Below are 19121 nucleotides of genomic sequence, written 5' to 3' on the forward strand. Positions count from 1 at the left end.
GAACTGTCAGTTCGCAGTGCGATATGCGAGCTGAATTGGGGGTGTCATTAACATATAATGACACTCCCCAGCAGTTTGCATATGGCAGTGTGAACTGCCGTGCGTGTCGGGTGCGATGTGGGAACCCGCAGTTGATTTGCAGGGTTCTCGCATCGCAATAGTGTGAACCGGCCCATAGACATTGTTTTTGCAATTGGACACCTGTGTTATACAGATAGGCTCCTGGTGAATAATCGGTGAGGTAAGGTAAGCTAGCCATATTTCTTCCAGATCCATTCTGGATGCTTTTCTGCATGTGCATTTTTTTTAACGCTTTTTTGATGTGTTTTACCAATTTCGGTACAGTTCTGTGCAGGAAGCAGCATGTTGTACTTTTGTTTCTGGAACTCTAAAGCCCTGGAACACACTGCGCTGATGTGAACTATGCCTTTGGAACCCATATAACCTACTTTCAATGCTCTTTTGAAGCAGAGAAAAAAAGCACTGCGTGTGTTGTGAACGGGCCCTTAGATTTATCTTCAACTATGTAGTGCAAGGGCCTGTCTGATTGCATACAATTTGAAAGTGTTTAAGTTTGACCTCAGATTATATGGTTTTGCTAAATCTAAAGGAAAATTGTATAACAAAATTGTATAATGTATTGCAAGCCGTAATGTGAGTGATAGGCAGGGTATGTTGTAATGAATTTGGATCTAGGCAATGTGATTCAAAAGATGTTGGGATGTTAGTAAAGACATTCCTGGATTCCAAAGTGTTAAGTTTAATGTCTAACCTGTATGGTTTGGTAGAGCTTTAAAGTGGTTATTAAGCCACTATCTGTCAGATAAAAGCTGTATCCTAATGCCTGTGCTTTACAAAAATACAATTTACATAGTTACATAATTAGTAAGGTTGAATAAAGACACCAGTCCATCCAGTTCAACCTGAGTGTCTACAGTTGTCCCTATCTCTGTACATTGCACACTCACATCGGTCCCTACCCTCAAGGAGCCCACAATCCAAGGTCCCCATTCATATACTAGGGCCAATTTTTGGACAGAAGCCAATTAACCTACCTGCATGTCTTTGGATAGTGGGAGGAAACCGGAGTACCTGGAGGAAACCCACGCAGGCCCTTACTGCTAGGCAAGAGTGCTACCCACTATACCACTACGCCACCCACAATTTCTAACTTTTTAACAGCATCTCCCAGCAATCGCATGATTCCATGATAGCTCCAGAGGGTGTGGCTGAGATTCCCCTGCTGACATCAGCTGGGGGGGAGAGAGCCAAGGAGTCATGTGATCACTGGGAAATGCTCTTAAAACATTTTTTTTTTAAACTAAAGCACAGGCACCAAGGTACAACTTTTTAACTGACAGAGGGCAGGATATAAAGATAGTTTTGAAGCAGCAGGGAGAGAAGCAGATCGGCGCTAGTGAGAGCTGACAGGCAGGGAAGGGGAGGAGGATGGCAGAGGGAGACAGAAGCAAGCTGCAGATAGCAGCAGATGGTGGAGGCATGTACGCTGACCACGGTGTCAGGGCTCAGCAGCCCTGATATATTATGGTTAGCGTACAGAGGTGAGGGCAGAACCAGGCAGGATCAGCCAGGTATTACAGGTGATACAGCAGGCAGAATTACACAACACAAGCACTGTGCTGTATAACATGCTTTAAGGGAACAGGATCAGTTTTTTTGGGGGGTTAACAGACACTTTAACTGGGGATCTGTCAGGATTCTGATATCGGAGATTGAGAGCCAGCCCCCTTTTCACAGGAAGTCTTTGAAACTGAACCGGTTAGACTTATAATTGTGTATCCTGTACAGCTGGTGCAAAGGCTGTTACGATAGCTGATTACCCGGTGCAATATTACTGAGTTTTAATGATAGTGAATAATGTGGCCCTTTATAAGCAGGTGATGTTTGGCCAAATTGGGGACATTCCTCTTTTGTCAGGGTAAGCAGCAAGAGAAACTGCAAGTGTATTCTGTTCCAGATCTACCCAGCATTTAAATGACGCATGCTTGCCCCAGTCTAGTCTGGATAAGTGTACTGCCTGATTGCATTTGAGTTTTAGCATAAGAGCAGCAGTGAGTCAGCAGTGACAACTAACTGTTAATGATGAGCAGAACACCCTCCTGTTCGCAGCAGAACATGCGAACAGGCAAAAAATTTGGCAGAACACACGAACACCCCGCCCCCCTCTGATGCCCCCTTTGCCATCAGAGGGGACGGGGTCACCTGTGTGCATCACTGGATGGCCCCACCCTCAGTTATATAAGAACTGTCAAAGGAGATGAAGTGTCACACGGCGGGAGCCTTCCATGGAGGCCGGTCGGTCATAGATTTTTTTTCTTTTTTCGGTACGTTGGCGGAGCGATATAAGAAGATGAATGGACATTGTGGAACATTTTAATTTTTTTATTTTTTAATAAAGGACTTGTTCCAAGCTGCGTCTTGTTTTTTTTAAACATTTTGGCACTTTTTTGTGTGAAGTAGTAGGAGTACATTTGTACCTTGTTACCATTTCACACGGGGGAGGCTGGGATCTGGGGGTTCCCTTGTTAAAGGAGGCTTCCAGATTCCGATAAACCCCCCTGCCCACAGAACCCCCCTAACCATCGGGCAAGGGTTGTGAGGATGAGGACTCGGGTCCCCAACCAATTTTTATGACAATAACTTGCATATAAGCCTTTAAAATTGGCACTTTTGATTATTTATGTTCCAAAAACTTTAACAGTGTTTCGGCGGCTTTACCCCGAGCACCGCATACCAAAGTTCGGGCCAAACTTGCGCTTGGGCCGAACCATTTGCCCATCCCTACTAACTGTATTTCAATGGGTTTTTTTTTCCTTATTTTCTGACCATTGTTACTGGGACAAGATATGAGGATATTCTTCCCAGCAAGAACACAACTAGAAAATCAAAAAATTGCCAGATGTTAAAACCCTTCCCCATTTCATTAAAACTGTTTTACCCACTCTACTAAACAGGTTTTACCTTTCCCCGCTCTACTTAAAGGGCAACTACGATCCTTTTGGTTCAGTTATGTATTACTTGCTTTGCTAACCTTAAAAACTTTTAAACTTTTTTGTTTTTTGTTTAATTTTTGTTTGGTTTCTGTGGGCACCTGCTCCACTTTTGTTCCATGATTTATATTCAGTTTATAATTAGTATTGTGTGTACAATAGCTTTTTAAAGTGGTGAAAGAAAAGACTTATCTTCACCTCATGCTTTAGGTGTGACAGAACTTATCCCAGTATAGTCCTCTTGTTCTGAGGTTTATAACAAACCAGATGCAACATTTTAACCACTTCAGATTGGAAAGGCGTGACAAGCAATGGAGATTTACTAGATATGAACCAACTATTTATTGTGGTTTTTTTTATCTTTAGCTTTCACAAAATGCTGTCAAGAAAGCGGTTTTCTCATGGTGGTAAAATGTCGAGATGAAAATGCAGCACTGAAGGAGTGTCTCACAAAGCAGTAAGTGGTTCTTTCCTTTCCTCTTACCACTCAAGTATTTGCTGATTTGAAGAATGACTGCCCTACTATGAGCTACATGTGTGGAAGTTGTCTTCTAGGGTTCAGTTACAGCACATCAACAGAACTGAGTCAGCCTACTTTAATTTCCTAACAGAGAAGGAGCAGAGAGCATAGTACGATTATTTGCTGATTATATGGTAGACAATGTGTAAGAGGTTTTCAAATGGAAAAGTGACTTCTCTTCAAAATAAAAGCAGGAATTTTTGCTAAAGAAACCCAACTCATTTTATCTTACTTGGCTGTAGGGGACGCTGTATCTTATATTTTGCCCAACAAATGCAGATAATTGATAGAGTGGCAGTCATTGCGAACAGCTAATGCATCTTTAGGGCTTATGCACACTGCAGCTCAAAAGAAAAGCTCATTTTACAGGCATTTGAGCTTTTATTTCTCTGCTTAAAAGCTTGAAGAAGCTTGTGCTTTGCACGTTTTTGCGCATTTTTTTTTCACAAACCCTCCCCTCATATTTTCTTTTTTTGCTTTTTTGGGCTTTTTTGGTCACTTGGATGCCTTTTCTACTCAAAAACTCCTCTGAAAAATGCGAGGGGAGTTTCTAAGCATAAACAAATGAGATTTGATTTGAGATGCAGTGTGCATGAGCCCTTAAAGTGCAATCTTAAATGGACAAAGGATCAGGTTCATTAAAATTCCACCCCCCCCCCCCCTTTTCCCCTACTGCTTATTAATTTCTTCCTTTTTCCCCTCACCTACTCAGTTCACCCACAGAAGTGAGAAGAACACTTAGAATTTCACTGCTGCATTTTGGGATGAAGGCGAGAGTTGAATGCTCCTTGTACCCAGCAGTAGTAGGTATTTCTCTTTGCTCCAGACAATGGTGGGGAAGTTCTTGCCATGCTAGGGTGCAACAGCAGGACTTGCCCCAAAACATCTACCTACAGTAGACACAAATGTTACTAGGACTTTGCAGCATGCTATCTGCTTTCTAGATTTTAGGTATTGAAGCTAAGTGTATTCATAATCACTGGGTGACAGAGGAACTAGTATACAAACTTAGATCAGAAAATAGATGCTTCTTTCTAAAGCCTCGTACACGCAATGCAAATGTTGGCAGGGGATTGTCTGTTGACAGACTGTTGTTCGAAAAGCTGACCGTTAGTATGCTCCTTTTGACAATTGTCCAACTTTCGGCCAACACAAGTGTTGGATGGCAGACTAGTAAATTTTCACCGGATGGTCTGTTGTCAGATTTTCGTATGGTCAGTATACAAATCAGTCACACAAAAGTTGAAAGTACAAACATGCATTGTCGGAATCAATGCTCACCAAATACAAAATTAGCAGAAGGGGCCCAAAGAGTGGCGCTCATGAGCTGAAATGCCTCGTAGTACATCACTGCATTTGTGTTTGTTGCACGACAATTGTGTACCGTAAGTATGCAAGACAAGATCCTGGCACACGCCCTTAAGACAAAAATCAGACTCTCGGTTGGCCAACAGTTGTAAGATGCGCACAAGACTTAAGCCTTCCCCTTATGGGTTTTTTGCTTCCTGACAGATTTCTTGTAAAAGTCAAGTTTAGTCCCATGCTTTTTATATGATAGCTTGATGAATTCGTCCAGTAAAGTTGCTATCGTTCCTTAAATGTTAGTTTCACGTTGTAGGATTTTGTTCTTGCTGGAGTTTCGTTTTTTAGTGCCCATGGAGATATCACTAGGGTGATTGTAACATTACATTGTCTTAATGTACCTTTGTGCCAAATATATTGCAAGGAGCTCCTCACAGTTTTGTTTTACTGACCTGAAGTCCGCAAGTGAATCAGCCCACTGCAGTGCACCCAAAGTCCTCCCTGATCTCTGTAGTTGCAGACCTTGGTAGAACAATTCATCCTCAATTTCACAAAAAGCAGTCCTTAAAGCGGGAGTCCACCGGGACTCCGCGTTTTTTTTTTTTTTTTAAAAGCCAGCAGCTACAAATACTGCAGCTGCTGACTTTTAAAATAGTGACACTTACCTGTCCAGCGCGCCCGCGATGTCGGCACCCGAAGCCGATCGCTAGGTCGTCTGTCGGGTCCTGCCGCCGCCATCTTGGGTATGGGAATCAGGAAATGGAGCCTTTCGGCTTCATTTCCCGGTTCCCTACTGCGCATGCACGAGCCGCGCGGCGCAATCCGGACGGTCCCCGCTGCCTCTGGGAACTGTGTGTTTCCCAGCAGGCAGCGGGGCACTTGCGCAAAGGGGCGGGCAGTTGTGGAAAGGGGCGTAATCTACGCCCCTTTCCGCAGACAGCTATCCCGGAAGTGGGTGCAGTTACCTGGATTATCCAGGTAACTGCACCCCCCTCCCCCCTGAAAGGTGCCAATTGTGGCGCCGGAGGGGGGGGGGGGGATTCCGATGAGCGGAGGTCCATTTTAGGGTGGACCTCCGCTTTAAAGTTAAAGTCTAACTTGAGCACTTTTCTGTCATTTTTTTCCTGTGCTTCTGTCTGTATTTACATTAGACATTGGAAGCCTCTGCTTGCTGTCAAGTCACTAGTGTCAGCAGGAGGATAATGAGCTAAGCTAATGAAAAGAAAGTGAACATGCTTACTGTTAAATTTAGGATTACTCCATAGTGTCTGAAGCTACATAGGACGGTAGGGGCTTGTTTCAAGTCTCATTTACTGCTTGTTAACAATATATAAATACTTGAATGTCCATGGGCATAGTTCCAATTAAAAACCCAGTTGCAGCCCAGAAACTTTTTTTTTTTAATATAAAGTGGGGAAGATTTAAAATCAATGGGCTGCCCTAACAAAATAGACATTATGCATGATCTAACACACATTAGCATGTGCTTTAGTACACTGTAAGAGAATGAACCCAACATAAATGGTGCCTTTGGCCCCCACAGTGGAGTTTTCTATTTTCTTGTACTGTTTGGCACTTGTTACCTATGCAGAAAGTAAGGGAAAAACTCCATAAACAAGAAATAAATGGTATTTAAATCCTGACAGAGGTTCTAAACCCTTCTTCAGTATAGTAAAATTAAGTCTACAACTTCAGCACAAACTGATTATTGTAAGCAATACTTGAATTGATAATTGCTGCATTCCTTGATTTTATTGGGCAATAATTTTAATTTGTATCTAAAGCCAAAAACAAACAAACATATCATTTATTGCAACTTGTCAGTCCTTAGATTTGGGTAGGTGATTTATTACCTGGTAGTTCTGCAAATAACATACCCCCTGTCCTTGAGTCACTACACTAACGCCTTCACTTTGTTTTTTGGATGGAACCTTGCTTATCACCCAGTTTGCTCTCCTGGTTTGGAATACAAAATGGTCTCTCCTCTATTGATCTTCATTACATAGTGGGAGGATTATTAGTTTACAGTAGAGAACTTGGAAAGCAGAAAATACAGTGTGCTTTCAGTTGAGCTCACAGGACGTGACAAGGGCATTGTGTTTCTGACAAGATCAGCTGGTATTTTCTGTATTTTAAAACGTTACTAAACCTAAAAACGTTTTTCACCTTAATGCATTACCTTAATGGCACCACCCAATCAAACCCCCCCCCCCCTCATGTGGAAGAGTAGGAGAAGATATGAGCACTGTCCACGGCTCCACCCATTCTCCCCTTACTTTTCACACCGCATTCGAGGAGCAGCAGGAACCATTGGCTCTTGCTGCTGTCAATAAAATGCAGTGAAGAGAAAGTGGGGAGCAGTCCAAAGTCCTGCTGTGTAAGTCTTTGAAACACGGCTCCATAGACACAGGTCGGGAGTTTGCAGACTACGTTTCTCCCCATAGCAAGTGGCTGGCTATGGTTGTCCTAAAAAGAAGAGGAGAAGCAAAAATCGCCACTGGGGACGCCAGAAGAGGAGGATCGGGGCCACTCTGTGCAATACCACTACACAGAGCAAGTATAACATGTTTGTTATTTTAATAATAAAAAAAAAACTTACTTTATTAACACTTTTTAAGCCTAAAATAAATTACGAGGAATGTAGCCACCACATCTAAGTAACAACTGGCAAGCTACAGTGCAAAATATTAAATTTTTTCTCTTTGGTTAAGATATCCTTTAACAATAATCTTCTAAAGACTGCAAGAGTTACATGAAACATGGTAAAATTAAATGTGTAAATATATTAACAAAACAGCATTCAGTCATGTAAAAATGTAAGTTCCTCCCATGAAATTTGTTGACTTTATCCACATATTCGAACAGGCAGACATTAGATCTTAATTCAAACGGTGCCTACAACTGTGATATACTTGAGCATATGACACATAAAGACATAGTGTATTCATTCCCATAATCATAAATATAATATAATGAATGAAAATGCAGGTTTGTCACCTGGAGAAAATAAGTACAACATACATCTACTTCAAATCCATACAGTTGAAATCAGGATTTGTATATTAGATGTCAGCGAATAAAACCGAAGAGATGGCACCAATTTAACCTGCGTGGGAAGTGTGCCAGGGAAAATCTTTTGCTGTCCCAAAAGAATATTAGAGCAAGAGTTTGCTATTAAACATATAAACAAAGACCAGGCCTTTTTGGACAAGATGTTGTGGACTGATAAATTAAAGATTGAATTGTTTGGCCACAGTAACAGTGGACATGTTTGTGTGCACACCAGTCAGAATTTTGGTGGAAAAACCTCATACCAACTGTGAAGCATGTTGCAAATGTTAGTAAATAACTATATATAGTTTGAGGGTTGCTTTGCTGCTTCAGGCAGCAACACAACAGAGTGACTTTGGGGGGGTGCAGGATTAGAGGATGTGTAATTCTAGACCATGGTTTATATGCCATTACCTTCAGGTGATTGAACACTGGCAAAATCTTGCTTGTCAATGCCCCCAGTGCACCCTCATATAACCGCACTCTCTGCTCTATGAGACTCTTTTTTTTTTTTTTTTTATGCTAGCGCCCTTGAGTGATGGACCTCTTCTGTTGATATGTACCCTTGTTTCCTTGTGAGCCTATTTGTTGCTGTTTGCTATTGTTGCCCAACCCTCAGTTTATTGCTTTGGGACATCCAATGGTCTATGACAATATGTCGCATGTCTTTTACTTTGCAATGGGAATTTGGATTTATCTGTAAATTTCATGTCTTAAGGTATAGTACAGGACACAAGTCCTGGAGTCGCACTGAGTCGGTAGGGTTATAAAAGGGTGCACAGGGGATTGTGCACAAGAAACCTTTTTTTGTCCAATCACCTAAATGTACTGGCATATAACCCATGGTCTATGACTACACATCCTGTGTCCTATACTGTAATGCCTCATGTACGCTGGGCGTTATAAAAATGCCAGTAGTGTTAGCTGTAGAAAGCTGTAGAATGAGTGTTGCAGCATTTTTGCAGTAGTGTTTTTCAGCGTTTTTTATCTGTAGCGGTTTTTAGCCTTTTTTTAACCACTTAAAGACCTCCTCCTGTATATATAGGTTGGTACTTTGAAGAGGGATATCTTGGTAACGGCAGCAGCTGCTGTCACAACCAAGATGTCCTTCTTTACAGGAAGTTTATGATAATGGTGGTCTCCGTGGCGGGTTCGCCACGAAATCAGCGTTATCAGCGGCAGGAGAGGTGCCACCCTGCCGCTCTCCCGCGCCCTCCGCGGCTTACCGGAGCCGTCGGTAGCGTCAAAGGCGATCAGGTGCTTCTTGTTGCTGGGTATGGAGACGAGTGAGGCTAAGATGGCCCCCACTCCTCTCTATACCATAGGAGGGTGGAAGCGACGTCAAAACTTCACTTCCGCCCATACCTCTTAAAGGAACATTTTTTCAATGTCATTTTTTCAAATTACTTTTTTTTTTTTTTTTATTATTGCATTTAAGTCCAAATATGAGATCTGAGGTCTTTTTGACCCCAGATCTCATATTTAAGAGGACCTGTCATTATTACAAGGGATGTTTGCATTCCTTGTAATAGGAATAAAAATTATCAATTTTTTTTTTAAACGGTGTAAAAATAAATAAAATCAAGTAAAATAAATAAGGAAAAATTTTTTTTTTTTTAAAACACCCCGTCCGGACGAGCTTGCCCGCAGAAGCGAACGCATACGTGAGTAGCGCCCGCATATGAAAACGGTAGTCAAACCACACATGTGGGGTATTTCCGCGATTGGTAGAGCGAGAACAATAATTCTAGCTATAGACCTCCTCTGCAGCGCAAAACATGCAACCTGTAGAATTTTTTAAATGTCACTTATGGAGATTTTTGAGGGTAAAAGTTTGACGCCATTCCACGAGTGGGCGCAATTTTGAAGCGTGACATTTTGGGTATCAATTTACTCGGCGTAACATTATCTTTCACAATATAAAATAAAAATAAAAAATTGGGCTAATTTTACTGTTGTCTTATTTTTTTATTCAAAAAAAGTGTGTTTTTTCCCCCAAAAAAGTTTGTAAGTCCCCTGCGCAAATAGGGTGTGAAAAAAAGTATTTCAACGACCGCCATTTTATTCTCTAGGGTGTTAGAAAATAAAATATATAATGTTTGGGGGTTCTAAGTTATTTTCTGGCAATAAAAACTGTTTTAAACATGTAAACACCGAGTCTGAAAAAGAGGCCTGGTCCTTAAGTGGTTAAGCAAAATTATACTTCTACAAAAGCTTATGGCTCAAAAACACTGATAAATGCCGAATAGCAGTGTCTTTCAGCGTTTTTTAAGCTTTTATCGGAGTTAGAGCGTTTTTACAGCTGAAAAACGCCTTTTAAAACCCACTAGTTCTGTTTTTTTTTTCCAGCCAGAAAATACCTCTGTCAGAAAAACGCTAACAGCATATGTGTGCATAAACACATAGGATAACATGCTGGGATATTTACTGGCTGCGTAAAAAAAAACGCCTGAATCCAAAAGAAGCAGCCGTAAAAATGTCTAGTGTGCATGAGGCCTCACAGTTAAGTCAAAATTTCCATATTTTACACAGTACATCATTACACCTTTTTAACCTTTTGTTGAATAAATTATTAACCACTTTCCGACTGCAATACGTATACAGTTGGGCTCATAAGTTTACATACCCTGGTAGAATTTATGATTTCTTGGCCATTTTTCAGAGCATATGAATAACACAAACACTTTTCTTTCACTCGTGGTTAGTGCATGGCTGAAGCCATTTATTATCAATCAACTGTTTACTCTTTTTAAATCATAATGACAACAGAAACTACCCAAAGGACCCTGATCAAAAGTTTACATACCCTGATGATTTTGGTCTGATAACATGCACAAAAGTTGACACAAAGGGGTTTGAATGGCTATTAAAGGTAACAATCCTCACCTGTGATCTGTTTGCTTGTAATTAGTGTGTGTGTATAAAAGGTCAGTTATTTTCTGGACTCCTTACAGACCCTCACATCTTTCATCCAGTGCTGCACTGATGTTTCTGGATTCTGAGTCATAGGAAAAGCAAAAGAATTTTCAAAGGATCCGTGGGAAAAAGAAGTTGAACTGTATAAAACAGGAAAGGGACATAAAAAGATATCCAAGTAATTGAGAATGCCAATCAGCAGTGGTCAAACTCTAATCAAGAAGTGGAAAATGAGGGATTCTGTTGAAACACACCACGGTCAGGTAGACCAACTAAAATTGCAGCCACAACTGCCAGGAAAATTGTTTGGGATGCAAAAACCCACAAATAGCTTCAGGTGAATTACAGGACTCTCTGAAAACGTGGTGTGGCTGTTTCAAGATGCACAATAAGAAGGTATAGGTTGTATGTGATAAGGGGGCGCTAATATAGAAACAAAACACAATTGGTGAAATCTTGACAGATGCAGTGCAAATTAAAATAATATACATATGTGACATTAGTACCTCAATACAAAAATGCAGATATTACAAGTGAAAATTACTACCTCAATACAAAAATACACATATAAATGAAAACAAGAGTTCAATATAAAGCGGCAATAATATCTTATTGCACATATTATAAGTGAAAATTAGTACCTCAATACAAGCGCTTCCTGATGTCGTCATCACAATGAAACGTATGTCGAGGTGCATCCCGGTCACATTCTCTGTACTTCTGGTTTCTACAGTCCAGGTGGTGGAACTCACGCCGACTACCAACAACGCAAGCGGTACAGCTGCTTCACAATCCACACAGTTCTACATGCAATCTCCCTCCAGTGCTGAGGCAAGGCACTTTTTAATGTAAGAGGCTATTTGTTTTATATGTGTATTTTTAATAAAACGTTATTACAAAATGGTTCTGCTCTCTTTATCTTTTCTGAGCAACTGTGGATTGGAGTGATCTCCCAGGCAATACCCCATTGGATCTCGCCAGCATAGGTTGACAGTTCCTTAAATCTGTCAAAGTCCCACCTGACCTGCCTTTTTAACCACTTGACCACTGGGCACTTAAACACCCTTAATAACCAGACCAATTTTCAGCTTTTGGTCCTCTCACATTTTGAATGACAATTACTCAGTCATGCAACACTGGACCTATATGAAATTTTTGTTCTTTTTTTCACACAAATAGAGCTTTCTTTTGGTGGTATTTAATCACCTCTCAGTTTTTTATTTTTTGTGCTATAAAAGAAAAAAGACCGAAAATTCTGCGAAAAAATGAATTTTTCTTCGTTTCTGTTATAAAATTTAGCAGATTAGTAATTTTTTCTTCATAAATTTTGGCCAAAATTTATACTACTACATATCTTTGGTAAAAATAAGTACAAATTGGTGGATATTATTTGGTCTTTGTGAAAGTTATAGAGTCCACAAGCTATGGTGCCAATATCTGAAAATTGATCACACCTGAAGGACTGACGGCCTATTTCAATTCTTGAGCCCCTAACATGCCAGAAAAGTACAAATACCCCCCAAATGACCCCTTTTTGGAAAGAAGACATTCCAATGTATTTAGTAAGAGGCATGATGAGTTTTTTGAAGTTGTCATTTTTTCCCACAATTCTTTGCAAAATCAAGATTTTTTTTCCTTTTTTTTTTTAACAAAATTGTCATTTTATCAGGTTATTTCTCACACACAGCATATGCATACCACAAATTACACCCCAAAACACATTCTGCTATTACTCCCGAGTACGGCGATACCACATGTGTGAGACTTTTACACAGTGTGGCCACATACAGAGGCCCAACATGCAGGGAGCGCCATCAGGCGTTCTGGAGCACCCAGGACAATTCTGACATTTCTCTCCTACATGTAAAAATCATCATTTATTTGCTAGAAAATTACAGAGAACCCCAAAACATTATATATTTTTTTTTAGCAAAGACCCTGGAGAATACAATGGTGGTCGTTGCAAATTTTTATCTCACACGGTATTTGCGCAGCAAATTTTCGAACGTGTTTTTTTGGGGAAAAAACAGTTTTGTGCTTAAAAAAAACAAAAAAAACAGTAAAGTTAGCCCAATTTTTGCATAAAGTGAAAGATGAAGTTATGCTGAGTAAAAAGATATCGAACATGTCACTCTTCAAAATTGCACATGCCCGTGGAATGGCGCCAAACGTCGTTACTTAAAAAATCCCCATAGGCGACGCTTTAAATTTTTTTTACTGGTTACATGTTTTGAGTTGCAGAGGAGGTCTAGTGCTAGAATTATTGCTCTCGCTCTAACGTTCGTGGCGATACCTCACATGTGTGGTTTGAACACCGTTTTCATATGTGGATGGGGCTTACGTATGCGTTCGCTTCTGCATGCGAGCACATGGGGACAGGGGCGCTTTATTTTATTTTTTTATTGTTCATTTTACTTTATTTATTTTAGTTTGAAATTTTTTTCCCCAAAAATAAATTTTTGATCACTTTTATTCCTATTACAAGGAATGTAAACATCCCTTGTAATAGGAATATGGGGTGACAGGTCCTCTTTACAGTGAAATCTGGGGGTCAGTATGACCCCACATCTCACCTCTAGGCTGGGAAGCCTGAAATAAAAAATAAAAAAAAAGACTCTGGCTTTGATCGTACTGGCAAGTTGGTAGAAGCACCGGAGGGCGGTGAGGGGTGGGGGGGTGTCTATGGCTGGGTATCACAGAGTATGGCTGGGTATCTCCGAGTATGGCTGGGTATGGCAATTTATGGCAGGGTATTGCAGAGTATTGGGGGGTATTGCAGAGTATTGGGGGGTATTGCAGAGTATTGGGGGGTACTGCAGAGTATTGGGGGGTACTGCAGAGTAATGGCGGGTACTGCAGAGTAATGGCGGGTACTGCAGAGTAATTGCGGGTACTGCAGAGTAATGGCAGGGTACTGCAGAGTAATGGCAGGGTACTGCAGAGTAATGGCAGGGTACTGCAGAGTAATGGCAGGGTACTGCAGAGTAATGGCAGGGTACTGCAGAGTAATGGCAGGGTACTGCAGAGTAATGGCAGGGTACTGCAGAGTAATGGCAGGGTACTGCAGAGTAATGGCGGAGTAATGGCGGGGTACTGCAGAGTAATGGCGGGGTACTGCAGAGTAATGGCGGGGTACTGCAGAGTAATGGCGGGGTACTGCAGAGTAATGGCGGGGTACTGCAGAGTATTGGGGGGTACTGCAGAGTATTGGGGGGTACTGCAGAGTATTGGGGGGTACTGCAGAGTAATGGCAGGGTACTGCAGAGTATTGCAGGGTATTGCAGAGTATTGGCAGGGAATTGAGGGGTTAAATTCGGTGAGCAGCGATGTGGGCACTGCAGATGCAGCCCACAGCGCTGCTAACACCGATCTCTTTCCCCTCCGCTGTACCGATCGGTACAGAGAGGGGGAGGGAGGAATCGGTGTCATAACATGACGCCGGTTTGTTTACAAGTGATCACTCCGTCATTTGACGGAGTGATCACGTGGTAAATGGCCGCGACGAGCGGCCGTTTACCGTGATCCGTGATGCAGTGGACCCGGCGGTCACGGATGATCTCGGCGGTCACGGATGATCTCGTGTGCGCGCCCCAGGGGGCGCGTGAGAGCAGAATTCTGGGAGGCCGTTAATTAACGGCCTCTCAGAGTTAAACAACCGCCCTGAAGCCGTTAATCGGCAATGGGCGGTTGTTAAGTGGTTAACTAAAGGGGTCATGGTGATTTGGTAAGTAGGCTACTTACCATTACTCACTGGGTGTCCATTTGTTTTCCATTATCGTTTTCGTTGGTGATGGTGGATAGTTTCAACTCGCTTCAGTGATATGGACATCTTTGCTGTTTCACCTATTTGATCATTTGTCCCTTTTTTTTTTTGCACCTGATTAATTTTGCAATAAGATATTATTGCTGCTTTATATTGGATTCTTGTTTTCACTTATAATATTTGCATTTTTGTATTGAGGTAGTAATTTTCACTTATATGTGCATTTTTGTATTGAGGTACTAATGTCATATATGTACATTATTTTAATTTGCACTGCATCTGTCACGATTTCACCAATCGTGTTTTGTTTCTATATTAGCGCCCCCTTATCACATACAACCCACATTTCACAAAGTTGGTTAATTGCACTTTGAGGAGAGCAGCTCAATGTATTATCTACATTATTGTATTTCAATCTTAGCGCAGGGTTCTCTTTTGCATTTCCCACAATAAGGAGGTACTTGAAAGATGGGCTGTATGGTCGAGTCGCCAGAAGAAAGCCATTACTACGCAAATGCCACAAAGTATCCCACTTACAATACGCCAAACAGCACAGAGACCAGCCTCAAACAACCTGGCACAAAGTCATTTGGAGTCATGAGACCAAAATTGAGCTTTTTGGCCAGAACCATAAACACTACATTTGGAGAGGAGTCAACAAGGCCTATGACGAAGGTACACCATTCCTCCTGTGAAACACGGAGGTGCTTCGCTGATGTTTTGGGGATGTGTGAGCTACAAAGGCACAATTTGGTCAAAATTTAATGCAGTATGTTATTAAAAAATAGTGGAGGAATATTTGCATTCATCAGCCAGGAAGCTGCGCATGAGAAGATAAAGAGCCTCAAACACAAAATACTTCAAGCTGTCATTGATGTTAAAAGGGGCAATACACGGTGTTAAGAACTGGGGTATGTAAACTTTTGATCAGGGTCATTTGGGTAGTTTCTGTTGTCATTATGATTTAAAAAGAGTAAACACAGTTGATAATAAATGGCTTCAGCCAACACTAACCATGAGTGAAAGAAAAGTTTTTTTGTGTTATCCATATTCTCGGAAAAATGGCCAAGAAATCATAAATTCTGCCAGGGTATGTAAACTTATGTGCACAACTACCGTATATATATATTTATACAAATACAGTGTGACATAAAATATTGCAATGATCAACATTTTATTCTCTATGATCTCTGCTAAAAAATATATATGTTTAGGGGTTCTAAGAAATTTTCTAGTAAAAAATACTGATTTAGAGCCCTTTCACACTGGGACGGGCATCGGCGGTAAAGCGGCGCTATTCTTGGCGCCACTTTACCGTTGTTTTAGCTGTGCTATTCAGCCGCTAGCGGGGTGGTTTTAACCCCCACTAGCGGTCGAAAAGGGGTCAAAACCGCCCGCAAAGCGCTGCTGCAGTGGCGGTTTAGCGCCGCTGCCCCATTGTTTTCAATAGGTAGGAGCTGTGTATACACCACTCCTACAGCTCTACAAAGAATACGGCTTGCAGGACATTTTTTTACCGTCCTGCAAGCGCAACCACTCCATTGTGAAAGCCCTCAGGCTTTCACACTGAAGAAACGGGAGAGGTTCTTTGCACGCGCTATTTTTAGCACTTTAGCGCCTGTAAAGCGCCTCAGTGTGAAAGGGGTCTTAAACTTGTAAACAACGTGCCAGAAAAGGCTTGGTCAGCAAGTGGTTAAAAGGGAACATTTTCCTTTGTGTTTTTTATTCAAGTATAACACTTGTAGGCACTAAAGGTCCAATATCTGTATGAATTAATTAAAAAATCTTGCCTTTCAGTGTCTCCTGTAAAAATGGGGCTTCGTTTTTTATCTGTAATCTGTTAAATTAATATAGATTAGAATTTTTTTTATTAAAACATAAATGTTCTTTATTTATTTCCTAGCTATAAAGATCCTGTTTTTTATGAAGAATGTAAGCAAGAATATTTAAAGGAAAGAGAAGAATTTAGAAGAACTGGTATTCCTGCCAGAAAAAGAGAACAGAAATTACCAACCAGCATGTAACATTTACCCTTCTAATTATCTATTATGATGTGTACCTAAATTGCATGGTGATTCTGTGAGTTCTGTGTATCTTTTTTTTTATTTTTATTTTTTTACTTTTTCAAAAATAAAAAAAATGGAAGATATTGTATGTGAAATAATTTTGTGGTTTATAGATCTGTACCTTGATCTATTGTACAGTAATGCCTGATCTATAAGTACTAACATTTCACTTCAGATTTGGGTCGATAACTGATTTTCTAGAGAAGAGAACCAAATTTCGTCAACCCCTGATAGTATGACGTGAATAAAGCAAATGTGCCGCATATTAACAATGCTCCACTATTCAAATTTCACTTTCATATTTTAAAAGTATACCATAGATGGATTGAGTTTTGATGTGTAGCCGATCTTTTCGACATCCACAGGGCTTGTGCTTGTGTTTTTTTTTTCTGCCTGCCAAGTCCACTGGCTGAATAACAAAAAAGCTTACTAAAAATCTCGGGCCAGCTTTAATTCATAACCAACAATGAATAATAACATTCTTGCACTCTTTTTCCTTTTTTCTGCATAAGTGTAAAAAAAATAAAATATGCATACATTTAGAGACGTGAGCAATGTCCTGTGCATGGATTTGATAGGGTACTTAGCAGTATGTGATAAAAGGAAAAACATTTTTTTTTAGTTTTGGATTCAGGGAAGAGGAATTGGAAGACCCTGTCAAGTTTGTATTGCTGTCTGTGCCCCCGTTGGGGAGATCCACTCTATCCCTATTTTTTCCTAAGTGAAGAGAAATCTTGCTTATGGGACACAGATGACACAAAAAAGGTGTAATCTTCCTATACTCCAAAATGGAAAAAAAGAAAAAGTTTTGGCTTGTGGTTACATTTTTTTAACATTTTACTGGGGTCTCAGGATAATGTCATAACATTTGGGCCACAGCTAAAAAACAATCAATAGTACTATAAATGAATTTAAGGTTCGGTTTAATGTGTTCTGTTTCATCTCCGAGCATTTCCCTATAATTAAAGCTATTTCTTAAATACACAGTTATGTGATGGAATACCCTATGAATATCCCACTAGGAATATTATAGTTTATAATATAAAGATTAAAGGGGTTCTGCACTCATAATAATATATTTGCCCATTCTGTTGCCTCTAGACCGTACATTTGATAATGCCACATGTTTTTTTTTTTATTAATCTACCTTTTGTAATTCGTAGTTTTTTATTTTCCTCCCCTGCGGCGATGGGCGGTCTCTTGCGGGGATCAGCATCATTTCCTGCTGAAGCCCGCACTGTCTCCTGGGATCTCGTCCAAGTAATCCCAGGAGACATTGCGGCTAATGCACCCGGAATCTCGCGAGATTTCGGCTAATACACCCTAAATCTCGCGTGAATTCGGCTATTACAGCAGAAATCTCGCGAGATTTAGGGTGTATTAGCCGAAATCTCGCGAGATTCCGGGTGCATTAGCCGCAATGTCTCCTGGGATTACTTGAACGAGATCCCAGGAGACAGTGCGGGCTTCAGCAGGAAATGATGCTGATCCCCGCAAGAGACCGCCCATCGCCGCAGGGGAGGAAAATAAAAAACTACGAATTACAAAAGGTAGATTAATAAAAAAAAAAACATGTGGCATTATCAAATGTACGGTCTAGAGGCAACAGAATGGGCAAATATGTTATTATGAGTGCAGAACCCCTTTAAGGCCCCCTTTTACACTTGTACGACTTGTCCCATGAATTGGGACTACAAAATAGCATGACAAGTCGTTCCCCATGATTTCCAATGTCAACAATTCATATTCGTATGACTTCAAAGTATTCCATGCGCTATTTTGGTCCGACTTTGATCCTACTTCAGCCCATTGAATATCACTGAAGTAGGATCGCTGTATTAACGGATCCGACTTTGGCATGCGACTTGTGCTCTGATGATCTTTAAGAGCAACACCAAATAAAAAAAAAAAAATGGCAAGGTTTCCCCCTCCAAGAGCATACCAGGCCCCTCCGTCTGGTGTGGATTTTAAGAGGAACACCCATGCTGTAAAAAGGGGTGTGGAGGATCCCAAAATCCATAGCAGACCCTTATCCGAGCACTCAGCCCGGCAGATCAGGAAAGGGGATAAGCACGAGCGAGCGCCCCCCCCCCCCCCCTTCTGAACCGTACCAGACCGCATGCCCTCAACATGGGGGTGGGGGGGGATTGCCCCAAAGCACCTTGTCCCCATGTTGATGAGGACAAGCGCCTCTTCCCGACAACCCTGGCCTTGGTTATCGGGGTCTGTGGGCAAGGAGCCTATCGGAATCTGGAAGCCCACTTTACCAAGGCGGCTCCCGGATTCTGTACCCCTACCTATTCACCTATAAAAAAGTGTTAAAAATGAAACCCAGTACACGTTTTTAAAGTAATTTATTAGGCACCCCCGGGGTCTCTCCTGACTTCTTCTCCCCTCTCCAAGTCTTCTCCGCTGATGTCTTCTAGCCCTCTTCGGTTCTTCTCCCTCTGTCTTCTGCCAGGTATTCCCTGCTATCTTCTCACTCTTTTGCT

General features: G+C 41.2%; 1 protein-coding gene across 1 annotated transcript in view; it reads left to right on the top strand.

Annotated features, from left to right (window-relative positions):
* Positions 1–17418, top strand: part of CMC1 (C-X9-C motif containing 1) — a 99560-nt gene extending 82142 nt beyond the window's left edge. The window contains exons 3-4 of the mRNA XM_077491453.1: positions 3378–3468; positions 16467–17418. Coding sequence (XP_077347579.1) covers positions 3378–3468; positions 16467–16587 — 212 coding nt within the window. The 3' untranslated portion in view covers positions 16588–17418. The remainder of the gene's footprint in view (positions 1–3377; positions 3469–16466) is intronic.
* The last annotated feature ends 1703 nt before the right edge of the window (positions 17419–19121 follow it).

The sequence above is a fragment of the Lithobates pipiens genome, unplaced genomic scaffold (genome assembly GCF_037356315.1).
Source record: "Lithobates pipiens isolate NorthernLeopardFrog02 unplaced genomic scaffold, aLitPip1_a1.2 Scaffold_19, whole genome shotgun sequence".
Classification (NCBI taxonomy): Eukaryota; Metazoa; Chordata; class Amphibia; order Anura; family Ranidae; genus Lithobates; species Lithobates pipiens.